The sequence below is a fragment of the Pongo abelii genome, chromosome 6 (assembly GCF_028885655.2).
Source record: "Pongo abelii isolate AG06213 chromosome 6, NHGRI_mPonAbe1-v2.0_pri, whole genome shotgun sequence".
Taxonomy (NCBI): Eukaryota; Metazoa; Chordata; class Mammalia; order Primates; family Hominidae; genus Pongo; species Pongo abelii.
The window spans coordinates 24,823,366-24,846,756 of record NC_071991.2 but is presented as its reverse complement, the minus strand read 5'-3'; the positions used below and the strand labels follow the sequence as shown (position 1 = coordinate 24,846,756).

General features: G+C 39.2%; 1 protein-coding gene across 1 annotated transcript; it reads right to left on the bottom strand.

The window, feature by feature from the left end:
- Positions 1–2,779: 2,779 nt before the first annotated feature.
- Positions 2,780–13,547, bottom strand: LOC112131856 (zinc finger protein 479). Its single transcript, XM_054559163.2, has 4 exons — positions 13,509–13,547; positions 7,876–8,002; positions 7,303–7,398; positions 2,780–4,329 (listed from the first exon to the last, which is right to left on the bottom strand). The coding sequence occupies exons 1-4, from the start codon at positions 13,545–13,547 to the stop codon at positions 3,101–3,103; spliced, it is 1,491 nt and encodes a 496-aa protein (XP_054415138.1). The 3' UTR covers positions 2,780–3,100.
- Positions 13,548–23,391: the final 9,844 nt, after the last annotated feature.

Here is a 23,391-nt window from a genome sequence, read left to right as displayed (position 1 = left end):
AATCAAAACTAAAAGTCTGTTTTTGTTTGTCAGCAGAGAGGCCACATGTACAAAAAATATACAAAACAATTTTTTAAAAATATTTAATCAAGACTCAGAAATGTATATTAATTATACTCTTGCAATTTTTATGACCATAAAATGACCCTATGGTTAGTAATAATTCAATTGCACATATTAAAATAAAACTGTATAAGGAGATTGTAATACAAAGGATAAATACATGCTCAAGTTGAGGAATACCTCATATACACTGCTGTGATCATTAACTAATGTATGCCTGTGTTAAAACATCTCATATATGCCATGAGTGTGTATGTACACTATCTACCCATAAAATTTTTTTAAAAATCTAAATAGGGTAAAAAAGAATACAAATTTGATTTATGAGAAAAAAATTATTCTACTTTTTTGCAGTTTAAACCACTGGCAGGACAGGCGTGGTGACCCACGCCTGTAACCCCACCAATTTGGGGCACTGAGGCAGGTGGATCACCTGAGATCAGGAGTTAAAGACCAGCCTGGCCAACATGGTGAAACCCCATCTCTACTAAAAATACAAAAATTAGCCAGGCGTGGTGGAATATGCATGTAGTCCCTGCTACTTGCAGACTGAAGACAGGAGAATCGCTTGGACCCAGGAGGTAAAGTTTGCAGTGAGCCGACATCATGCCACTGCACTCCAGCCTAAGCAACAGAGTAAGACTCCATTTCAAAACAAACAAACAAACAACAAACACTGGCAAAAAAGAGATTACTAGAGATGTCATTCCCCTACATTAACAAATAGTATACTGTTACCATCTTTTACTTAGAACCTTAAGTAAAATGGGAACCATTAAATTTGATGACAAATGAACACTTCATTCAAAGCACAATAGTTTTAACACATTAAAAACAACTTTGTTTAATGAAAAAATTAAGTTGACACATAATCTTTGAAAAATTTTTAAATTTATTGCATTTTATTACATAAACGTACAATTGATAAAAGACAATCTCTCCTATCTCTGATGAAACAACTGATCAAACACTTTCACAAACAATGGGAAGAGTCAACATGACGGAATCTGAGACTTGAGTTACATTATTATTTGCTTTTCAGAAACTATTTTTTTATAGAAGAAGGAAGCATACCTCAAAGGTAATTATAAATCTCCAAAAAAATCTACTTCTTTAACATGTATATGGTGTTAGCTTTGGATCTCTTTTACACTCAACACTGATTTCGTGTAATGTCTGAAGTTTCAGTGCCTTCATCTTTCTACTGTGCCTCCTCAGATGTTCATATAGACTTAATTTTTGATTTAATATGTTTCCCCATTTACTGCTTCTGCAAAAATATTTACTATAAACTGGTGTTTTCTAAGCTGTAGTTTTTGAACAAATGTTTTTCACATTCATTACATATTTAGATTTTCTCTCCAATATAAATTCTCTAATGTTCAACAAAGTTTGAGCATCTTCTCCAGATCTTCAAATTTTTCCTTTAATATAAAATGTGTACAATAAAATCTGTAATGGAAGTAAAGGTACAGCAATCCTCTTTATGTTTGTATGTTTGTCTTCAGAATAACTAGTCTTTACTTTAAAGGCCTATATTTTCCAAAAGGTCTTTTTACAGTAATCACATTTATAATTTTTTTTGAGATGGAGTCTCGCTCTGTCATCCAGGCTGTAGTGTAGTGGCTCTATCTCGGCTCACTGCAACCTCTGCCTCCCTGGTTCAAGTAATTCTCCTGCCTCAGCCTGCCGAGTAGCTGGGATTACAGGTGCACACCACCACACCCGGCTAGTTTTTGTATTTTTAGTACAGATGGGGTTTCACCATGTTGGCCAGGCTGGTCTTGAACTCCTGACCTCATGATCCACCAACCTTGGCCTCCCAAAGTGCTGGAATTATAGGCATGAGCCAACACACCTGACCTATAATCCCTTTATTAAGTACAAACTTTCTGATATTGAGTAAGATGTGACCTGATATTAATGGCTTTTCACATTCTTTGTACAATTTTTCTCTAGTATAAATGCTTTCCTGTACCATAAGGTGTGAGAATTTGTTAAAAGTTTTGCCACATTCTTCATATTTGTCGGAGTTTTCTTCAGTTTAAATTATCTTACCTACCATAACGTGTGACTACCATTTAAAGTCCTTGCCACATTTAACACATTTCTAGAGTTTCTCACCACTATGATTTCTCTTTTTTAGAAAAGTTTGAGGTGTGCTTAAATGCTCTGTCACATTTTTATGTATGCAGAGTTTCTCTCCAGTATAAAATTTTTTAGTGAGTAAGCATGGAGAACCAGTTAAAGGGTTTGCCACGTTTTTTTCTACAATTGCAGGGTTTCTCTCCAATATCAATTATCTCACATTTATTCATGTTTGAGGACTTTTTAAAGACATTTCCATATTCCTTATTGCAGGGTTTCTCTTCAGTATTAATTCTGTTATGTATAATAAGGGTGCAAGACTAGTTAACAGCTTTACCACATTCTTTGCTTTTGTAGAGTTTCTCTCTAGAATGAATGATCAGATATTATGTAAGGCCTGAGATGTGCTTAAAGGTTTTCTCACTTTTTTTTTATGTTTCTAGGGTCTCTCTAATATACATTCTCTTAGGCTTTGGGAGGCTGACAAAGGTGGATCACCTGAGGTCAGGAGTTCAAGACCAGCCTGGCCAACATGGTGAAACTCTATCTATACTAAAAATAAAAAAATCAGCCAGTGTGGTGGCACACACCTGTAATCCCAGCTACTCAGGAGGCTGAGGCAGGAGAATCGCTTGAACCAGGAAGGCAGAGGTTACAGTGAGCTGAGATCATGCCACTGCACTCCAGCCTGGGTGACACAGGGAGACTCCATCTCAAAATTTTTTTTAAAAAATAAATTCTCTTAGGTTCATTAAGGTTTGAGGGTTGGTTAGAGGCTTTGTTACTTTTTTTTTACGTTTATAACATTTTTGTCTAATATGAATTCTCTTATGTTCAATTAAGGTTTGGAACTGGTTAAAGGCCTGGCCACATTCTCTACACTTGTAGTGTTTTTTTCCAGTATAAATTATTTTATGTATTATAAGGCCTGAGGGTGGACTTTGCCACATTATTCACATTTGTAGGATTTCTCTCCAGTATGAATTACCTTATGTTTAGTAAGACTTGAATGCCACTTAAAAGCTTGGTCACATTCTTCACATTTGTAGGGTTTCTCTCCAGTATGAATTCTCTTATGTTGCATAAGGGTTGATGAGCAGTTAAAGGCTTTGCCACATTCTTCACATGTGTAGGGTTTCTCTCCAGTATGAATTCTCTTGTGGTCAGTGAGGGTTGAGGATAAGCTAAAGGCTTTGCCACATTCTTCACATTTGTAGGGTCTCTCTCCAGTATGAATTCTCTTGTGGATAGTAAGTGCTGAGGAGCGCCTGAAGTCTTGGCCACATTCTTCACATGTGTAGGGTTTCTCTCCAGTATGAATTCTCTTATGTCTAGTCAGGTTCGAGGATAAGCTAAAGGCTTGGCCACATTCTTCACATGCATAGGGTTTCTCTCTAGTATGAATTCTCTTATGTCTAGTAAGGTTTGAGGAACAGCTAAAGGCTTTGCCACATTCCTCACATCTGCAGGGTTTCTCTCCAGTATGAATTCTCTTGTGGTCAGTGAGGGTTGAGGATATGCTAAAGGCTTTGCCACATTCTTCACATTTGTAGGGTCTCTCTCCAGTATGAATCCTCTTGTGGTTATTAAGTGTTGAGGAGCACCTAAAGGCTTGGCCACATTCTTCACATGTGTAGGGTTTCTCTCCAGTATGAGTTCTCTTATGTCTAGTAAGGGTTGCGGACCAGCTAAAGGCTTTGCCACATTCCTCACATCTATATGGTTTCTCTCCAGTATGAATTATTTTATGTGTAGTATGGTTTGAGGAGCAGTTAAAGGATTTGCCACATTCTTCATATTTGTAGGACTTCTCCCTAGTATGAATTACCTGATGTTGATTTAGGTGTGAAAGCATGCAAAATGATTTGCCACATTTTTTACATTTGAAATGTTTCTTTCCAGTATATCTTGTTTTATGTCTATTGGAATTTGAAAATTTACCAAAGACTTTGACATATTTATGAGTCTGAAATATTTTGTTTTGGGTAGTTGACAAACATTGGTTAACTTCATTATAACCTCCTTTGTGCACCTCACATTCACCCACAATTTTACAGCATTTTTTAAATTGTAAATTCTCATGTCCACATTTTCCATATGTTCTTGGTATTACTTTTTGGAGTGAATCTTTTATGCCCTGCTCTGGCTGAAAGTCTTGGGTGAAATGGGAACACGTAACTGAAAGACATAAAAAGCACAAGTTACTCCACTTTCTGGACTCATATAAATATATTCCACAGATGAAATATATAAAATTATACAAGGTACATTAGCAAAATGCCATATCAAAATACCACAGGCCATAATTCCTTCATAGATGTATAAATGTAACAAAATCATAGTGATCAAAATACCTTTGTTGGAAATTTATACAAAAAGTAAGTGTGGGCACCATGTGAGCACAACATCCAGAGCCATATAGACAGAAAAGAAAAGTCTGCTGTATTTACCCAACACAGCCCTTCCTCATCCCCAATAGAAGAACATGGTGCCTTTAATAACAGCTTTAAGTCTTCTGAGCTCAAAAGTGAATGTTACAACCACAGAAAGACTGCAGTATCATGGGCAGAAGACAGGTGTAGAACGTAGTTACTGACCACTAAGAAGAAATATGAAGAAGTCTTTTAATTGAAAAATAAATACAAATTGCAGACAAAACACATTCTGAGAACATGTTTGTGAGAATCCCAGAATCTCTACCAAAGACAATTGGTGTCATGCTATGACAGGAAGGAGCTGCATTATCAAGATCATGAAAGGTAGTTTTATGTTAGTGTCTAAATCTCAAACAAAGATTACAATGTATATAAAACATGAGGACAACATGGTCCAATCAAAAAAATCAAAAATTTTGTAAAAGCAACTATAAAAATAAAGATGTATATCTTGATTTTTAAAATTTAAGATAATACATATTATGCTCGATGAGAAAAATGGAAAACCAGACACCTAAATAAAATAAGAAAAATAAGAATACCAACAAAACTTGCAATAATAAAAATAAACAATGTGGAGGTAAAAAAGAATAACTGAAAAAATTTAAAAGTAAGAATAAAGTATGTAAAAAATGAAGAAGCTAAACAAACAAACTAGGATGTACACAAAAAGATCTGCAACACAAATTTAAGCAAAGTTTCAAAAGTCACAAACCAGAAGATAATCTTGGGAGCTGCAAGATAAAAGTGAGGTATTATTTATAAGCATAGTCCTCTGAGACAACCAGTGAATTTGTAAACAAAAACCTTGCAGGTCAGAAAAGAACTGTGTAAAATGGTCAAAGGCTGAAAAAAATTTTCATAGTGAGAGTAATAAAACCAGAAAAAACGTACTACAACATAATGAAAAATAAAACTCTTCCAGAATGAATAAATGCTGGAAAAGCATATAATCATTGCATTTGTCCTAAATAAAATGCTGCAAAGAGGTCTTTCCACTTAAAATAACATGATGAAAAATATATGTAATCATATGAAAATACATAACTTTCTGAAAAACATATGCATATACAAAAAGTAAAATTCTGTGGCATTATTGTGATTGAAAAAATGAAGTTGAATGGTTTAATTGCATCACATACAAAAAAATTTTAAACGAAGTACTTAAGACTAAAAAAAACCCAATGAAACTCTTAGAAAAAAAGTATAGTGCAAAGACATGACATTGGTCTTGGCACATTTTCTTAGATATGCCATCAAATGCATGAGCAACAAAGAGGAGAACAGAAAAATTTAATTGGGCTAAACTTCAAAATTTCTGCAATCAAATAGAACATTTAATAGAGTGACAGTGTCTCCCAAGAAATCGGTGACAATATTTGAAAATCACGTGATAAGACTTAATATTGAGAATATATAAACTACTCCTAGAACTAGACAACAATAATTGAATTACTTGATTTAGAAACGGACAAATGAGCCTGGTGTGGTGGCTCACACATGTGATCCCAGAACTTTGGGAGGCTGAGGTGGGCAGATCACCTGAGGTCAGGAATTCAAGACCAGCCTGACCAACATGGCGAAACCCATCCCTACTATAAATACGAAATAAGCTGGGTGTGGTGGCACATCCCTGATCCCAGCTACTCAGGAGGCTGAGACAGGAGAATCATTGGAATCCAGGAGGCAGAGGTTGCTGTGAGCTGAAATCACGCCATTGCTCTTGTTGCCTGGGAAACAAGAGCGAAACTCCGTCTCAAAAAAAAAAAAAGAAAGAAAGAAATGGAAAAATGATTAAACTAAATTTTAATAAAAAAGATATACAAATAGGAAGAAGCATTTGAAAGGTTGCACAGAATTAATAATTTATAGAAAAATGCAAAACATAATCACAGTACAAAACAAAATTACCTTACATCAATTAGGATGGCCACTATAAATTTTTTTAAAACACCAACTGTTGATGATGTAAAGAAATTGAAACCTATGTAAGTGGTTTTTTATGAGAAAAAAGATATAGGCATCATAAAAATATCATGTGTTCTTTAAATAATTTAAAATGAAATTATTATATAATACAGCAATACCATTTATGAATCTATATCTAAAATGTGCAACACAGTAAAATGAAGACATAAAAGGTACCCTGCTTACATATTCCCCCACAGCAAGTGGGGGCATAACCAAGCCTCTAAATAAATAAATACATATAAAAAATTAAAAAATTTTCAAAAAATTTGTAAAAACTTTAAAATGTATTTCAAGGCTACAGTAATAAAAACAGAATGGCATGTGCAGAAAAATGGATGACCACCAATGAAAGAGAAACTACTATTCTCACACATTTTAGACATGATGCAAAAAAAAATTTTTTTAATGGTTTAGAGTTTTTCAAAAATATGCAGATATTAGTGTGTCCCCAAAAGCAATGGCAAAGCAGTCAGTTTGTGCAGTCCCTGATAACCTTTAAAGAAAACTTTGGCTCACACTGCAAACTTGAAGAAAGATTATTGAAGCAAAAGTGGAATCCTTAGAGAATTTAACAGCATGAGGCAGAAGGTGTCCCTATGTGAGGGCAAAAGAAAAAAATGACTTGAGCTTCTCAGAAACTCTTTCCATCAAAGCACAGCTCCCCAGACCACATTTTAAGGACTGGCTGCCTCCTTGATTTGTGTACTTGTCATCTGTCTCATCTGCTTCATTCGCTTTCACCTACCTGGGTGTTTGACTACCATCTCATTTCTCTTTATATTCTGGAACTCTTTATGTTGCTCCAGACAGGTGATCAAGTCTGGCTTAGAGACAGCAATACCTGTTTTATTAAGAAAAAAAAGTAACATAGATCATGCTGAATTCTTTAATTACCAAATTAGTATTATGCTTACAGATATAATAGAAAATTCTAGAAAACTAATAATGATTCATAATAGAACTTCCTAAATATTCAGAAAATATTTTAAATTTGTAGGTCCTTAATTTCACTACTCAGTACTACTGAATCAAAAATTGGTGGCAGCAACTGAATTCTAATGTGTGGGCAACAATATTTTATGCCATGGCATTTTTGGAATTCCCACTAACCTAGAGCAAAAGATACATAAGCTCAGGAAAGGCAAAAGTTCTGGTCAAGATAAAACATCTTGAAGAATTTGTTCTACACCAATGAATCCCCAAGATTTTCTTAAAATTGGAGATCTAAAATTCATTCTTGAAAAGCAGAAATTACCAAAAACATCTTAGAAAAGAGAAAAGAAATATATTAGGAACTATGTATTTAAGTTATCCTCACCCAGGGAGACCAGGTTTCTGTAGTTCTCTAACATCACATCTCTATATAAATTCTGCTGAGCACAATCCAGGCATTGCCATTCCTCTAGAGAGAATTCTATAGCTATGTCTCTGAATGTCAACAGTCCCTGGAAAACAAACAAACAAACAAAACCACTCATGAACACACAAGCACTTACCACATGGCCATAGGCAGAGATTTTTATTTGACTCAAGTTAAAAAAGAGAGTAAAAAGAAGTGGTTCTCACTTATAAGACTGACTAAAATTATTCAATAAGATAATTTTTAACATTGAAGTATTCTCTAACTCTGAGAAAAGAGGATAGCATAAGATCCACAATACCACTGTAGATTTGATACTTTTCTGGATGATACATTATAAAATTAAGGGCATCAACATGGACATGTCTTTTTTTTTCTGTTTTTCTTTTCTTCTTCTTTTTTTCTTTTTGAGACCGAGTCTCACTCTGTTGCCCAGGCTGGAGTGCAGTGGTATGATCTTGGCTCAGTTCAACCTCCACCTCCCGGGTTCAATCGATTCTCCTGCCTCAATCTCCTGAGTAGCTGGGACTACAGGCATGAGCCACCATGACTTGCTAATTTTTGTATTTTTAGTAGAGATGGGGTTTCTCCATGTGGACCTGGCAGGTCTTGCACTCCTTACCTCAGGTGATCCACCCACCTCAGCCTCCCAAAGTGCTGGGATGGCAGGCATGAGCCACTGCGCCTGGCCGGACATGTCTATTTTTGAGTGCTATATTTACATCATATAGAATAAGTTGTGTATATTTCTCAGATAGAACAGTCATGATGAGTTGGAAGATACCTCTCAAGTCTTGGTATGTGCAATAAACTAAAGATCTTGTGAGATTTTGTTTCAGGAGATTTCGGAGAAAGTCTGAATTTCTGAATTTTTAGCAAGCTCACCAATGTTTCTAGCCTAGTAAGAATATTTTGTCAAATATCCAGTAAATGGCAGAGTCTGGGTTTTTCCCAGTTTCTCTCACCTGTAAATAAAGATAAGAGCCTTCATTTTTAAAAGACAAATATAAGCAAAAGTCATCTAAAAGGAAAGGACAGCTTCCAGATTAAATGAGATGGTTTATGCACTTCAGCTAGTAAATCTCCTAAGTGTCCTTAATAATTAAGAGATTAAGAATTAACTCTAGAGTGGAAAAAATGTCATAGAGATATTGAACCAAGTGAATAAAATTGTTATCAACTTTATTAGGACACATTTTTATTACGTGCTGATGCACACACAATACAACATCACTGCTGTGGCATTTCTCTCCTCTCAGGAAAGTAAATTGTAATCTACATTTAATTATATATATATATATTTTTTTTTTTGAGACCGTCTCACTGTGTCACTCAGGCTGTAGTGCAGTGGTGCCATCTCATCTCACCGCAACCTCCACTTCCTGAGTTGCTGGGATTACAGGTGCATGCACCATGCCTGGTTAATTTTTGTTTTTTTTTTTAGTAGAGATGGGGTTTCACCACGTTGGTCAGGCTGGCCTCGAACTCCTGACCTCATGTGATCTGCCTGCCTCGGCCTCCCAATTCTGCTGGGATTACAAGCCAAAGCCATTGAGCCTGGCCTAAATTTAATTATAAAGAAACATCAGTTTTATGCAAAGTTGAAGGTGCAGATAACTTCCCTGTTCTGTAATTTTTATTAGTAATTTTAAGTAGTCTTTCCTTAGCACCCTGGAAAGCAAGTATCTCCTAACAGTTTTTTCAGAACTTTCTGGGTAATAAATGCCACCCTGTTTAAATGAGCATTTTCTAAACCGTGTTCTGCATGGAACTTAATAGAGCACACAGATGAAACCTCAATACAACATGTTTCATTTTTCACTAATATCCAAAGACAACGGTGTTTCCCCAATAGAAATCTTGAGTATCCACACCTTCTCATGTTCAACAGCTACAATGGGAACATTTTATATATGGTAGGTCATAAATTTGTGGTAAGAATTCTGCATGATATACAAGAATCCAAGGTGAAGAGAAATGTATAGAATGCTATGGCATATAGAAAACAAATATTTTTTTTCAGAACCCCTTGACTATCATAAAAATCACAAAAAATAGTTGAAACAAACTCACTAGAGATCAACAGCACAAGTAGAGAAGTAAAAACTTCCAAGTTCTGAACACAAGGCATTCCAAAAGGCAGAGTGGACACTGCACTTGATCTGAGACAGGCTCACCCGAGAAAAAGTGATTTGTTTCTTTTCCTCCTCTTTCTCTGAAATGTATTTTCAGATAAGATGCCCTGGACATATCAAGCCTGCATCTTGAGAACATGACTTTAAAGCACAACCTATTCACCTGCTACCACCACACACACCCACGGGCAGAAAGACCGAGGCTTGCAGAAAACATTCACCCATTTTTGTTGTTTATAACTGAAAAGATTTAAGAGCAATGAGAGAACAATGAGCTTCTCCACAACTATTAAAATATAAGTTTCTTTGTCCCTGCCCTCCCCTATCAGAAACCAGCAATTTTCTTTAGAGTAATAGGAGCATGAACAGCACTGACCTCTTCCTACCAAACTTAAACAGGGCAGGCAGTGCAGCCTTCCTTTGATGCAAAGGTTGAACTAAACTATCCTGAAAGTATCTTGAACCCCTCAAGTTTATAAGTCACTTGGTAATCTCGGACCCGCTCTATGCAATGTGATTCTGCAGGATCCAAAAGGGTCCAGGAATGGGCTTTTACAAGTCCCCTGTACATGCTGATTGTGCTTTCCCAGACACATTATTAGCATTAGTGAGAGAAAGCAGGCACAGCAGAGTCCCTTACACACACCACATTTGTCACAATACTAATACTTCTGCTACAAATAAAGACAACCAATTTCCACCCTGAAATACTATATTTTTGTTGGCTTTTTTAAGTTTACAGGGACAACAGAAGACAGCAATGTCTGAGTAAATCTGCACTTGGTTAACCTGTACACATGTACTAATAAAATGTTTATTAAGCAGGTACTATGTGCTCAGGAGCATGTCACAGAACACTGTGCTGGGAGTAACACATTTTGTGATTTAATTTTCATAGCACCCTGGGAGTTGGTATTAAGTGCTGAATAATTTTTAACATTTAGATTAAGAGCACAGCACTTTTATTTCTTCTTATCTTTCTCATTAATTTTAAAAAGAAAATGTATAGAATAATTCAATACAAAAAACATGTGAAATGATGCAATTACATAAAAATGGAATAATCAGCTTCCAAATGGCTATTTTGGAAATAATGAAATTAAGGCAGAAATAAAATTTTTGAAACTAATTACAACCAAAATACAACATACCAGAATCTCAGGGTTACAGCTAAGGCAGTGTTAAGAATAAAATGTATATCACTAAACATCCACATCAAAAAGTTAGAAAGATCTCAATTTAAAAATCTAATGTTACAATTAAAAGAATTTCAAAAGTAAGAGCAAACCAACTTCAAAGCTCACAAAAGTCAAGAAATAACCAAAATCAGAGCTGAAATGAAGAAGTTTGAGACATAAATAACTATAAGAAGTTCAACAGGCCACACATGTGCTGTGGCTCGCTCCTGTAATCCCAGCACTTCGGGAGGCCAGGGCGGGAAGATCACAAGTTCAGGAGTCTGAGACCAGCCTAGTCAACATGGTGAAAGCCTGTCTCTACTAAAAACACAAAAATATGCCGTGGTGGCACATGCCTGTAATCCCAGCTACTCGGGAGGCTGAGGCAGGAGAATCACTTGAAACTGGAAGGCAGAGGTTGCAGTGAGCCAAGACCGCACCACTGCACTCTAGCCTGGGTGTAAGAGTGAAATTCTGTCTTAAAAAAAAAAGTTCAAAGTAACCAGAAGTTAATTCTATGTAAACATAATAAGATAGATAAAACACTAGGCTAATGGAAAAAAAAGAAATAATTCAAATAAAAACAATTAGAATGAAAAGTAAAAACAAAAACAAAAACAAAAACAGATGCTTGTGAAGTTGTGGAGAAACTGAATACTTATATGCTGCTGGTGAAAGTATAAATTTATTTAACCATTGAGAAAAGCAGCTTGGCATTTTGTCAAAAACCTGAAAACAGAATTACCATTCCCAATCCTGCAATTGGGAATTTACCCAGTGAATGTTAGCTTTTCTACCATGAAGACACATGCACGTATATGTTTATTACAGCACGATTCACAATAGCAAAAACAAGAAATAATCCTGTATGTCTTCAATGGTAGACTGGATAAAGAAAACGTGGTATGTAAACACCACGAAATATGATGCAACTATAAGAAAGAACATCATGTCCTTTGGAGAAACGTCGATGGAACTGGAGACTGTTATTTTTAGAAAACTAGTGCTGGAACAGAAAATAAAAAACTGTATGTTGTCACTTCTAAGTGGGAGCAAAATAATGAGAACACGTGGACACAAATAAGAGAACAATAGACACTGAGGCTCAGTTCAGGGTGGAGGGTCAGAGGATGGAGAAAATCAGAAAACAAATCTGTTGGATACTATGCTTAGTACCTGAGTGATAAAATAATCTGTACACAAAAACTTCATGATATGATTTTACCTATATAACAAACCTGCACATGTACCCCTGAACCTAAAATAAAAGGTAAAAAAAAAAATCAGCTGGGTGCAGTGGCTCACACCTGTAACCCCAGCCCATTGGGAGGCTGAGGCAGGCAGATCACCTGAGGCCAAAAGTTGGAGACCAACCTGGCCAACATGGTGAAATCCCTTCTCTACTACAAATACAAAAATTAGTTGGGCGTGGTGGCACACACCTGTAATTCCAGCTACTCGGGAGGCTGAGGCAGGACAATTACTTGAACCTGGGAGGCGGAGGTTGTAATGAGGTGAGATCGCACCACTGCACTCCAGCCTGGAGGACAGAGTGAGACTCCCTCTCAAAAAACAAAATAAAAAAAGCATTTCTTGGAAATTACTATCTTGAAGAAAATATTCAGGCCTAGGCAACCACAGACTGCCAATTAATCTCTGATGACATAACCAAGAAATTTTCACCTGGATCTTACAAATAAGGAAACTACATAACTGTACCAAACCAATTACTGAATCTGGTTTGTTTCATCATGCAACTTGTAACAGACTTTTCTTCAAGTCTCTCCCATGGATCACAACCCACAAACCACAGCTGGGCGCTCTATGATTCTTGAATCACACTTTGATCAGATTCTCATTTTTAGAGTGACTCCCATACATCTCTAAAAGGAAAAATGAGGAACTAGGGACCCCAGGACCACAGCTCTTTCCACTCATGAATCTTGCACCCTGAGTCAGGATCCTCCCCTGATGACTTTCCCATCCCTGTACAATCTGGGTGAGGTGAGGCGCTGGGAGTGCAGAGCAAACCAGAGAGGCCTCCAGTCCAGGGCAAAGCCAGTGCAGAGGAAAAAGACAGAGCTCCCAGGGTCCCAGCCGCTGGCCCAGGCACTATCTTGCGGCTGGAGGGGACGAGAGACGAGCTGGGCCAAAGAGGATTTGGGTCGTCAGGCTCTGCTGGAACTGACTGCGAGAAAGTTTGGGTCCTGCTACAGCCACTTTCAGCCGGTTCTAACCAGCCCCCACCCCTCTCTCACGATGACGGACCAGCACTCACCATTTCTCGGCTTCCAGGGGGTCCCGGTCTTTTAGCCATAAATCTGCAGATACCTGGAGGACACAAGGACAAATAGGCTTGGCGTCTAGGAGCAGAGGACACAGAGCAGTGAAGAGAAGAACTGCAGCTCTGGACGCAGAGAAACACAAAGGACCGGCAAACTTACGGAAGTAGCCCGTTCTTTCCAGCTGCATGCCTGATTGGACAGTTTCTAGTCCACGGCTCCTGATTGGATAAGGTTTCAGGCCCCACCCTTCATGCCCTGAGTGAGGGAATATTTGATCAGACACGGGGCTGAGTGAAGCAAAAATAACAGCCTAGGCTGCAGCCTTTACAGGCAGGGCTTCTTCCTTGATCTGAGCCAGGCCAACTTCAGAGGATATTTGCATTTAACCTTGTGTATAATGTCATATGCATTTATAAATGATATATAATATTTATTCATACATTGAAATAATGACAATTATTTTAAAATTTAGGATTTTATGACCTTCCTTGCTGCGGATCCTTTGCAGTGATATGGTGTGACTTTCTGGCTCCACCCAAATCTAATCTCAAATTGTAATTCCCATCCGTGCGCGGTGGCTCATGCCTGTAAACCCAGCACTTTGAGAGGCCGAGGCAGGCAGGTCACTAGTTCAGGAGTTCGAGACAGGCCTGGCAAATATGGTGAAACCCCGTCTCTCCTAAAAATGCAAAAATTAGCTGGGCATGGCTATGTGTGCCTGTAGTCCCAGCTACTCAGGAGGCTGAGGCAGGAGAATTGCTTGAACCCAGGAGGCAGAGGTTGCAGTGAGCCAAGATGGTGCCATTGCACTCCAGCCTGGGTGACAGAGAAAGACTTCATCTGAAAGAAAAAAAAAATTGTAATTCCCATTTGTCAGGGCAGGGACTGGGTAGGAGGTGATTGGATCATCGGTGAGGATTATCCTCATGCTGTTCTTGCAGTAGTAAGGGAGCTCTCAAGATACCTGATGGTTTAAAAATGTGGCACGTCCTCCCCGGTTCTCTCCCTTTTTCCACCATTTAAGATGGGCCTTGCTTTCCCTTTACCTTCTGTCATGGTCATGATTTTAAGTTTCCCAAGTATTCTTCAGCCATGTAGGACTATGATTCAATTAAACCACTTAAAAAAATTACGCAGCTTGAGGTATTTGTTTGTAGCAGTGTGAAAATGGACTAATACATGCAGGCAGCCTGAGATTTCAAAAGGGAGGCAATCCTCTGCAGTAAAATATGAGCCACATGTAAATTATGAATTTTCTAGTAGCCAAATGTTAAAAAGTAAAAAGAAAAAGGTGGAGCCAGGCGCAGTGGCTCATGCCTGTAATCCCAGCACTTTGAGAGGCCAAGGTGGCGAACCACCTGAGGTCAGGAGTTTGAGACCAGCCTGGCTTACATGACGAAACCCCTACTCTACCAAAAATAGAAAAATTAGCTGGGCGTGGTGACAAGCATTTGCAATCCCAGCTACTAAGGAAGCTGAGACAGGAGAATCGCTTGAACCCAGGAGGTAGGGGTTGCAGTGAGCCGAGATCACACCACAGCACTCCAGCCTGGCGACAGAGAAATTCTGTCCCAAAATAACAAAGAAAGAAACAGATGGAATAACAGGTGGAATTGATTGCAACAATTTAATCAGCCCAATATATCCAAATTATTATTATTTTAATATGTGATTAGCATGTAATGGTTAATAAAGCATATACATTTTTGAAGGTAAGTCTTCTAATGTAACCTTGTATTTTACCTTTCTAGCACATTGCAGTTCAGACCAGCCACATTCCAGCATTCTGTAGCCATGTCAGAGGTGTTTGAACTAGAGCGACTGCATCTAGAATAGGTGCTGGGTAAAATGGGGCTGAGACCTACAGGACTGCTTTTCCATGAGGTCGGGCATTCTAAGTCACAGATAAATAGGAGATTGGCACAAAATGCAGTTCACAAAGACCTTGCTGATAAAACAGTTTGCAGTAAAAAAGCTACAAAAATCCACCAGTACCAAGATGGGAATGAAAGAGACCTCTGATTGTCCTTACAAATCATTACACACTAATTTTAATGCATTAGCATGCTAAAGACATTCCCACCAGCGCCATGACAGTTAACCAATGCCATGGCAACATCAGAAAGTTACCTTACACGGTCTAAAAAGAAGAGAAACACTCAGTTCTGGGAATTGCCCACCCCTTTCTTGTAAAACTCATGAATAATTCACCCTTTGGTTAGCATATAATCAAGAAATAACTGTAAGTATCCTTAGTGGAGCGGCCCACACTGCTGCTCTGCCTACAGAGTAGCTATTCTTTTATTTCTTTACTTTCCTAATAAATTTGCTTTTGCTTTGCACTGCAGACTCACCCAAAATTCTTTCTGTTCTTTTTTTTTTTTTTGTCTTTGAGACAGTTGTCCTGCTCTGTCGCCCAGACTGGAGGGCGACAATCTCTGCCTCCTGAGTTCAAGAGATTCTCCTGCCTCAGCCTCTGGAGTAGCTGGGATCAGCACTCCAATCGGCTCACCGCAATCTCTGCCTCCTGAGTTCAAGAGGTTCTCCTGCCTCAGCCTCTGGAGTAGCTGGGATTACAGGCATGTGCCACCATGCCTGGCTAATTTTTGTATTTTTAGTAGAGATGGGGGTTCACCATGTTGGCCAGGCTGGTCTTGAGCTCCTGACCTCAAGTGATCCTCCTACCTCTGCCTCCCAAATTGCCAGAGTTACAGGCATAAGCCACTACCCCCAGCTCTAAATTATTTCTTGTATCAGATCCAAGAACCCAATCTTCGTTTCTGGATTGGGACCATTTCTGGAAGCTTTTTTTCAGTGAATCACAAAGGGATGATCCTAAGGAAACCCCCAACCCAAAGGAGATAGACTGAATCACCAATTGGCTAACCTTTTGTAAGTGGTGGCGTACCCAGGTAAAGAATGCGATCAGGTTAGTAGCCCAATTTAGTGGAGTTAGAGTGTCTCCTAAGACAGATAAGATAAAAGGTCCCTTTTAATAAAAGGCAAGAACACTTGAAAAACTTGTGTTTGAGGTGCAACTTAGAAAGGTTAGAGTCTTTCCTAAGATTTAGGGGGTTAGAGGCCCCTCTCAGTAAAGTCCCTCTCAGCTAAGATTAGATTTGGCATTATGGAATGTTAACCACTATTGTCTTTGTGTTTGTTTGTTTGTTTGTTTTGAGATGGAGTCTCACTCTAATCGCCCAGGCTGGAGTGCAATGGCGAGATCTTGGCTCACTGCAACCTCCACCTCCCAGGTTCAAGTGATTCTCCTGCCTCAGCCTCCTGAGTAGCTGGGATTACAGGCGCCCACCACCACACCTGGCTAATTTTTGTATTTTTAGTAGAGACAGGGTTTTACTGTGTTGGCCAGGCTGTTCTCCAACTCCTGACCTCAGCTGATCCACCGGCCTCAGCCTTCCAAAGTGCTGGGATTAGAGGCATGAGCCACTGTACCCAGCCTTGTATTTGTATTAATTTGCCTTGCACTTTTTGCTAATGGCTGTGGCTGACAGAATTAGGTGAGTACAGAATCATGGAACATGTGGAGCTTTTTCCTCCCTAAAGTGGGAAACTTGAGAGCAGATGGGACTGCAAAAAAGACTCTTTCACAACCAACAAGTGGCCACCTAAACTTTTGATTCAGTGCAATGCATGGGTCTTTCTCTGGCTTTCCTGAGCTCCTCACCTCTCCTGCCCTGCCATAGGCAATGCTTGTGTGTGTGTGTCCCTCTCTCTCCCTTTCCTATCTTTTCTGTTACTCTGGGCCACCATCTTGCCCAGAGATCACATGTCAAAACTTGTGGTCAGAAGTCCCTGAGACAGGTCAGGCATGGTGATTCACACCTGTAATCTCAGCACTTTGGGACTGCGAGATGGGCGGGTCACCTGAGGTCGGGAGTTGAAGACCAGCTTGGCCAACATGGCAAAACCTCGTCTCTGCAAAAAATACAAAAATTACCCAGGGTGCTGGTGAACACTGGCAGTTGCAGCTACTCAGGAGGCTGAGGCAGGGAGAATTGCTTGAACCTGGGAGGCAGAGGTTGCAGTGGGCTGAGACTGTGCTACTGCACTCCAGCCTGGGAGACAGAGCAAGACTCAGTCTCAAAAAAAGAAAAAAACCCAAAGAAACAAAAAAGAAGTCCCTGAAACAAACAACAACAACCAAATAATGGATGAAGTTTCCCTCTTGTTTTATGTTCTTGGGAGCTTGACCTTGTAGCCATGTGGCAGTATTCTCTCTAGGTTTCTACCATGCAGCATAGAGAAATTTTGAAATTTATGTTACACTTAACTCTAAAAATGATCTTGAGCAGTTATAAACCTTTGCGAGCTCAAAACTGGCTGCTGGAGGCTTCTTCTGGGAGACTCCAATGGAGACTGCTCCGTGCTGTAGCTCATGCTCTGTCACTCAGGCTGGAGTGCAGTGGCACATTCTTGGCTCACTGCAACCTCCACCTCCTGTGATCAAGCAATTCTCCTGCCTCAGCCTCCTGAGTAGCAGGGATTACAGACACCCACCACCACTCACGGCTAATTTTTGTATTTTTAGAAGAGATGAGGTTTCACCATGTTGGCCAGGCTGGTCTTGAATTCCTGACCTCAATTGATCTGCCTGGCTCTGCCTCCCAAAGTGCCGGGATTACAGGCATGAGCCACCACGTCTGGCCCAAAAGTCGGCTTAATTAATTGCAGATATTCAAGCTCTAACAGCTGGAGGTCCTTGGAAAAAACAGAGGCAGTGCCACAATAGGCATTTTGGGAAAAACATCTGTTTTCTTCATGAAACCCCAGGAACTGGAAGTGGATAGATTCCTCTCAAAGTCTAAGGCTCTGTTCCGTTTTTGCATTGCATTATCTGATGGTTTTTACCTTCCGGGGTATCAGAAATTACTTCACATTATGAGACAATTTAGATATGTAATAAGTAGGTAGGAAATATACATTTAGGGATGGCTAATGGCAGCTATGGGGAGATACTTGGCTTTTTGCATATTTGAATCAGAGAAGTGTGCTCTTGGCCACCTAGAAGGCATGGAAATGTCCCCGCCCCCCACTGACAGGTAAGATGCCAATGGGAAATGGGCTGATTCCCTCTTTTTGGGATCCAGGTTCCAGTATGAAAATAGGAGTCTTAATCTGGGGGGATCTGTTTTGCCTTCCAGCTGTGCCTACTTATTAAGCTGTGGAAACTGCTTAGTTTTTGCTTTCCTGGCCCTGTTTCTCCTATGGATCCATCTTGAAGCCAGCGTGGTAATCCAATTAAGAAACTGACAAATGAAAAATCTTACAGGTACTTGATCCTCTTCCATCTGTGTATTTATATGTGCTGTGTGTGTAATATGAAGGATATTTGATTAATTGGTTTAAAAAAATAAGAGCTCAAATCAAATATTTTATCAGAAAAATAGAAACCATGGTGTATTTTAGTTTATATCACTTTAGTAATCATTGGGAAATAAAAACAGATTCACATGCTAGGTATGTAAAAAAAGTCAAATGTGTTTTTGGTAAAAGATTACAAGAAGTCATGGGAATGTAGATTACTTTTGTCCTAAATTAAAGGGTTAAAGGATTGTTTTAAGTTAGATAAAATAGCGCTGAAGGATTAACCAAGTTGTGAAAGGTTTGTAAAAATTTACATCTGGTAAAAGAAATTCTGTGTGTTAACATATTGGCTAAAGTTAAAGGGGTATTTGGTTTTTTATAAATTGAACACTGGAATAAAAGTACAACTGGTTTTCTTTAGAGCACTAATCTGCTCCTTCACAAAATTATAAAGTATTATAAAAGGGTTATAGGAATCTTACCTTATTGTCAAACTGATTAAGACTAGATAGATTTATCTATAAGGTTTTATTAAGAATTAGGTTTGACATCAATAGTACATTAATGCAAGGGTGAGATTTAGCTTTTTTTCATGAACAAGATTTTCATGTAATATTTAAAAAATGAAATATTTTTGTCTGCCCTTTTGAATAAACTGGAGCAAAAGGAAAGGAAAAAAAGATTGTGTGGAAAGTGAAGTCTTCCCTCTATTAGTGAGTAAAGATTTTTGTCTTTCTAAAATTTTTGAGTTATCATTTTGGTTAGTGAGTGACTTATGATAACCTGGGGTTTGATATTTGACAAACCTTTAAAAAATCAAATTATAAATTATGTATTTTTCTTACCTAAATATCTTTTAGATATTAGGTCCTCTAAAATACAAAAATGACATTTGGCTTATTTGGTATAAAAATCAAACAGGAAGAAATGTCAGAAAGCATTGTCAGGCCGGGTGCAGTGGCTCACACCTGTAATCCCAGCACTTTGGGAGGTCAAGGAGGGTGGATCACCTGAGATCAGGAGTTAGAGATGAGCCTGGACAACATGGTGAAACCCTGTCTCTACTAAAAATACAAAAAAAGTAGCCAGGCGTGGTGGCATGCACCTGTAATCCCAGCTACTCAGGAGGCTGAGGCAGGAGAATCACTTGAACCCAGGAAACGGAGGTTGCAGTAGGCAGAGATTGCAGCATTGCACTCCAGTCTGGGCAACAAGAGTGATACTCTACCTCAAAAAAAAAAAAAGTAAAGAAAGAAAGCATTGTCAAATATGAAATGGTGTTTGGTTTTCCTTGGGCTGTATTTGTATAAATATGTTATTTGTATGTGATTCAAAAAAATGGAAGACTCCCATAATTCCAATATGACAGTGTATTTTATTAATAGTAATAATTGTTATATAAAATTATTGTATGCAACAGAAGTAACCAAAATTTGTCAATTGTAGCTTTAATAGTGGCTGTCCTAAGACTTCTTTGTCATCCACAGACAATTGTTGTCTTGTTTTAATCCTCTTTGAAAGGTGATTTATAATCAGGTTTACGACATTGACAGGTGCTCTTAAATGCAGATTTCTGATAACTTTGGAAATTTTGGCAATAGAATAAAGAAAAAACTTTCAGGACTCTCATGGAGAGGTGAAATGTTCATCAATATCAAGCAGAACAGGAGATAACTGCATGGAGTGAACTAATGTAAGACTAAAGTAGTCTTTTTGACTTTGCTTAAAATATTACTGATCCATTGTTTTGTTTTTCAGAGTCCTGGAAAATTTTATTTTGAGCTATTTACAGCTTTTAGCAATTGAACAAAATATACTTCTGTAAACAACATTTGGAGCACATTTGTTTCTATCTGTTTTCTCCAGAATTTGGAAACTATTTGTGAGTATTCTTAACTTATGGCAATATAATTTGCATAAGTGCAAAATAATGTTTTCTTTTGCAACAGGACACTGTTGGAGAAATTAGTTATTTTGCCAAGGCTTTGGCTGGAATGACGTGCTTTCCTTTAAGGAATCAAACTTGACTTACAGAGCCAATAAAAGCCCCTTGGGAAAACTGGCTTTATGCCTTGTCTACACAGTCCCTATACAGGGTTCCTAACCTGCGGTAAGTAAATAATGTCACTTTTTGACAGGTTCATGAGCCCCAAGTTATCCCGTGATATCAAAAAAGAAATTTATGCAACTCATATTTGAGGGTATAGACTCATGGCTGGCTCAGCTTTAAAAAGTCTTATCTGAGATTCATTTTATGGAACAGTTTCATCAAATCCAATTTTTAAAACCTATGTAAAAATAATTATTCTTGCTGCACTTCGTACAAATAATCAGGCCAAGTATAATAAAGCAACTTGGTCATACCATGATTTGTCTTTAGTAAAATGGCAGATGGGGGAGAGTAAAAAATTATACTTTAAGAACTATGGTACATCTGTTATTAAATTCTAGATTTATCTGTTGTTGTTGAATTTTTTTTGAAAGAAGTTGAATCTTTGAATAAGCCAATAACAAGTTCTAAAATTGAGGCAGTAATAAATAGCCTACTAACCAGAAAAACCCAGGACCAGACGTTTTCACAGCCAAATTCTACGAGAGGTACAAAGAGGAGCTGGTACCGTTTCTCTTCTGAAAGTATTCCAAACAATTGACAAAGAGGGGCTCCTCCCTAACTCATTTAGTGAGGCCTGCATCATCCTGATACCAAAACCTGTCCCTGGTGGGACTGGTGGTAGTGCAGCATGAGAGGGAGTGGGGATGGGGTTTATCCATGGGCCAGGGGTTAGAGGATTCCCTGGGCAGCACACTGCCTGGCTCCATTCTCTTCATATTAGATATATTTGGAGGGTTCGATACACAGAGAAAGAGGAGACCCATCTCAAAAAGTGTGTGAATAGGGGACTGAAATCAAGGACCAATCTTTGGAGGAGGGCTGCTTGTATCCATCTAACTCTGAAAACAGATTGGGGAAGCATGGGATTGGAGGAGAGGAGGGAGCCTCTTAAGAGAAAGGCCCCAAGAGGCTGGGTCCCTGCTCCCTCCCTTCCCCACAAGGCCCCTTGAGCATCTTCCACGGAGGCCCTGTGAGTATCCTGTCCTTCCCTCTGTGTCTAGAAAATCAAAGTTCTCCAGGAGATGTAGCCACTCCAGGTGGCTGGAAAAAATGACTATTTTCAGCCCAAGGAGCAATTTTGGGTCTGTTTTCAGGCAATGAAGTGGTTAAGTGAGAATGAGAGAAGAGGACCCAGTAAATTAGCAGAAGGGAGGAGAAGACTCTGACCCAGAGCCTGGAGTTCCACCAGACGATTCTCAAACTAGGGTCTAAAAACTCTTCCTCAAAATGGCTAGTGTTCAGTATTTGCAGCTTTGCCAACCCATGTCGATTGCAATGACTCAAATCTGCAGCTGTAGCATGACAGCAGCCTCCCGCAGACAACCCGTGAATGAAGCTGCGTGGCTGCAATCTCATAGAACTTTCCTTACAGGCACTGAAAACTCCAATTTCAAAACATCAAGTATGATTCTTCTTTTGGTTTGTTCGACCATTTGGAAATGTAAAATTCATCCTTGGCTCATGGGAGACAGAAAAGCAGGCAGGTACAGGCTGCACTTTGAAAAGCAGGCAGGGACAGGCTGCACTTTGATAACCTCTGGCAGAAATGAAGCTCAGAGGAGGAGATGACAGGAGGGGGCGAGCCCAGCCCCCTCACAGCTGAGATTTACCCCAGGAGGGGTCCCTGCCAGCACCACCCTACTTATCCCTCATCTTGGCTTCAAGAGCAGTTCAGGTGAAGAGCAGGGGAACAGAAAATATCTCAGCAATGAAAAGGAAGGAGATGCAGGGTCGGGCAGCCATGTGGATGGATGGCGCTCAACAGTGCATGCTACCACAGCCATTGTTTTTTATTTTTTATTTATTGTTTATTTTTTGAGACACAGTCTTACTCTGTCGCCCACGCTGGAGTGCAGTGGTGTGATCTTGGCTCACTGCAACCTCCACCTGCTGGGCTCAAGCAATTCTCCTGCCTCAGCCTCCTGAGTAGCTGGGATTACAGGGGTGAGCTACCATGACTGGCTAATTTTGTAATTTTAGTAGAGACGGGGTTTCACCATATTGGCCAGACTGGTCTCAAACTCCCGACCTCGTGCTCCACCTGCTTTGGCCTCCCAAAGTGCTGGGTTTATAGGCCTGAGCCACTGCACTCAGCCTAATTTTTATATTTTTAGTAGAGATGAGGTTTTGCCATGTTGGCCAGGCTGGTCTTGAACTCCTGATCACAGGTGATCCACTCGCCTTGGCCTCCCAAGTGCTAGGATTACAGGTGTGAGCCACTGCACCCGGCCATCAGCAGCCATTTACACCAAGTTGAGCAAGGCATGACCATCCCCAGGGGGACCGTGGTGGGGGCTCTGTGTGGTAGAGGACATTCTGTATTCTGCACTTACATGGAAGCTCCACATAGTCGTCATTACAGAAAACACACTGGGAAAAAGGGCAATATACAAATAGGACACCAGTACTGGCCAGTTGGGTCTCAATGGTCACTGGGG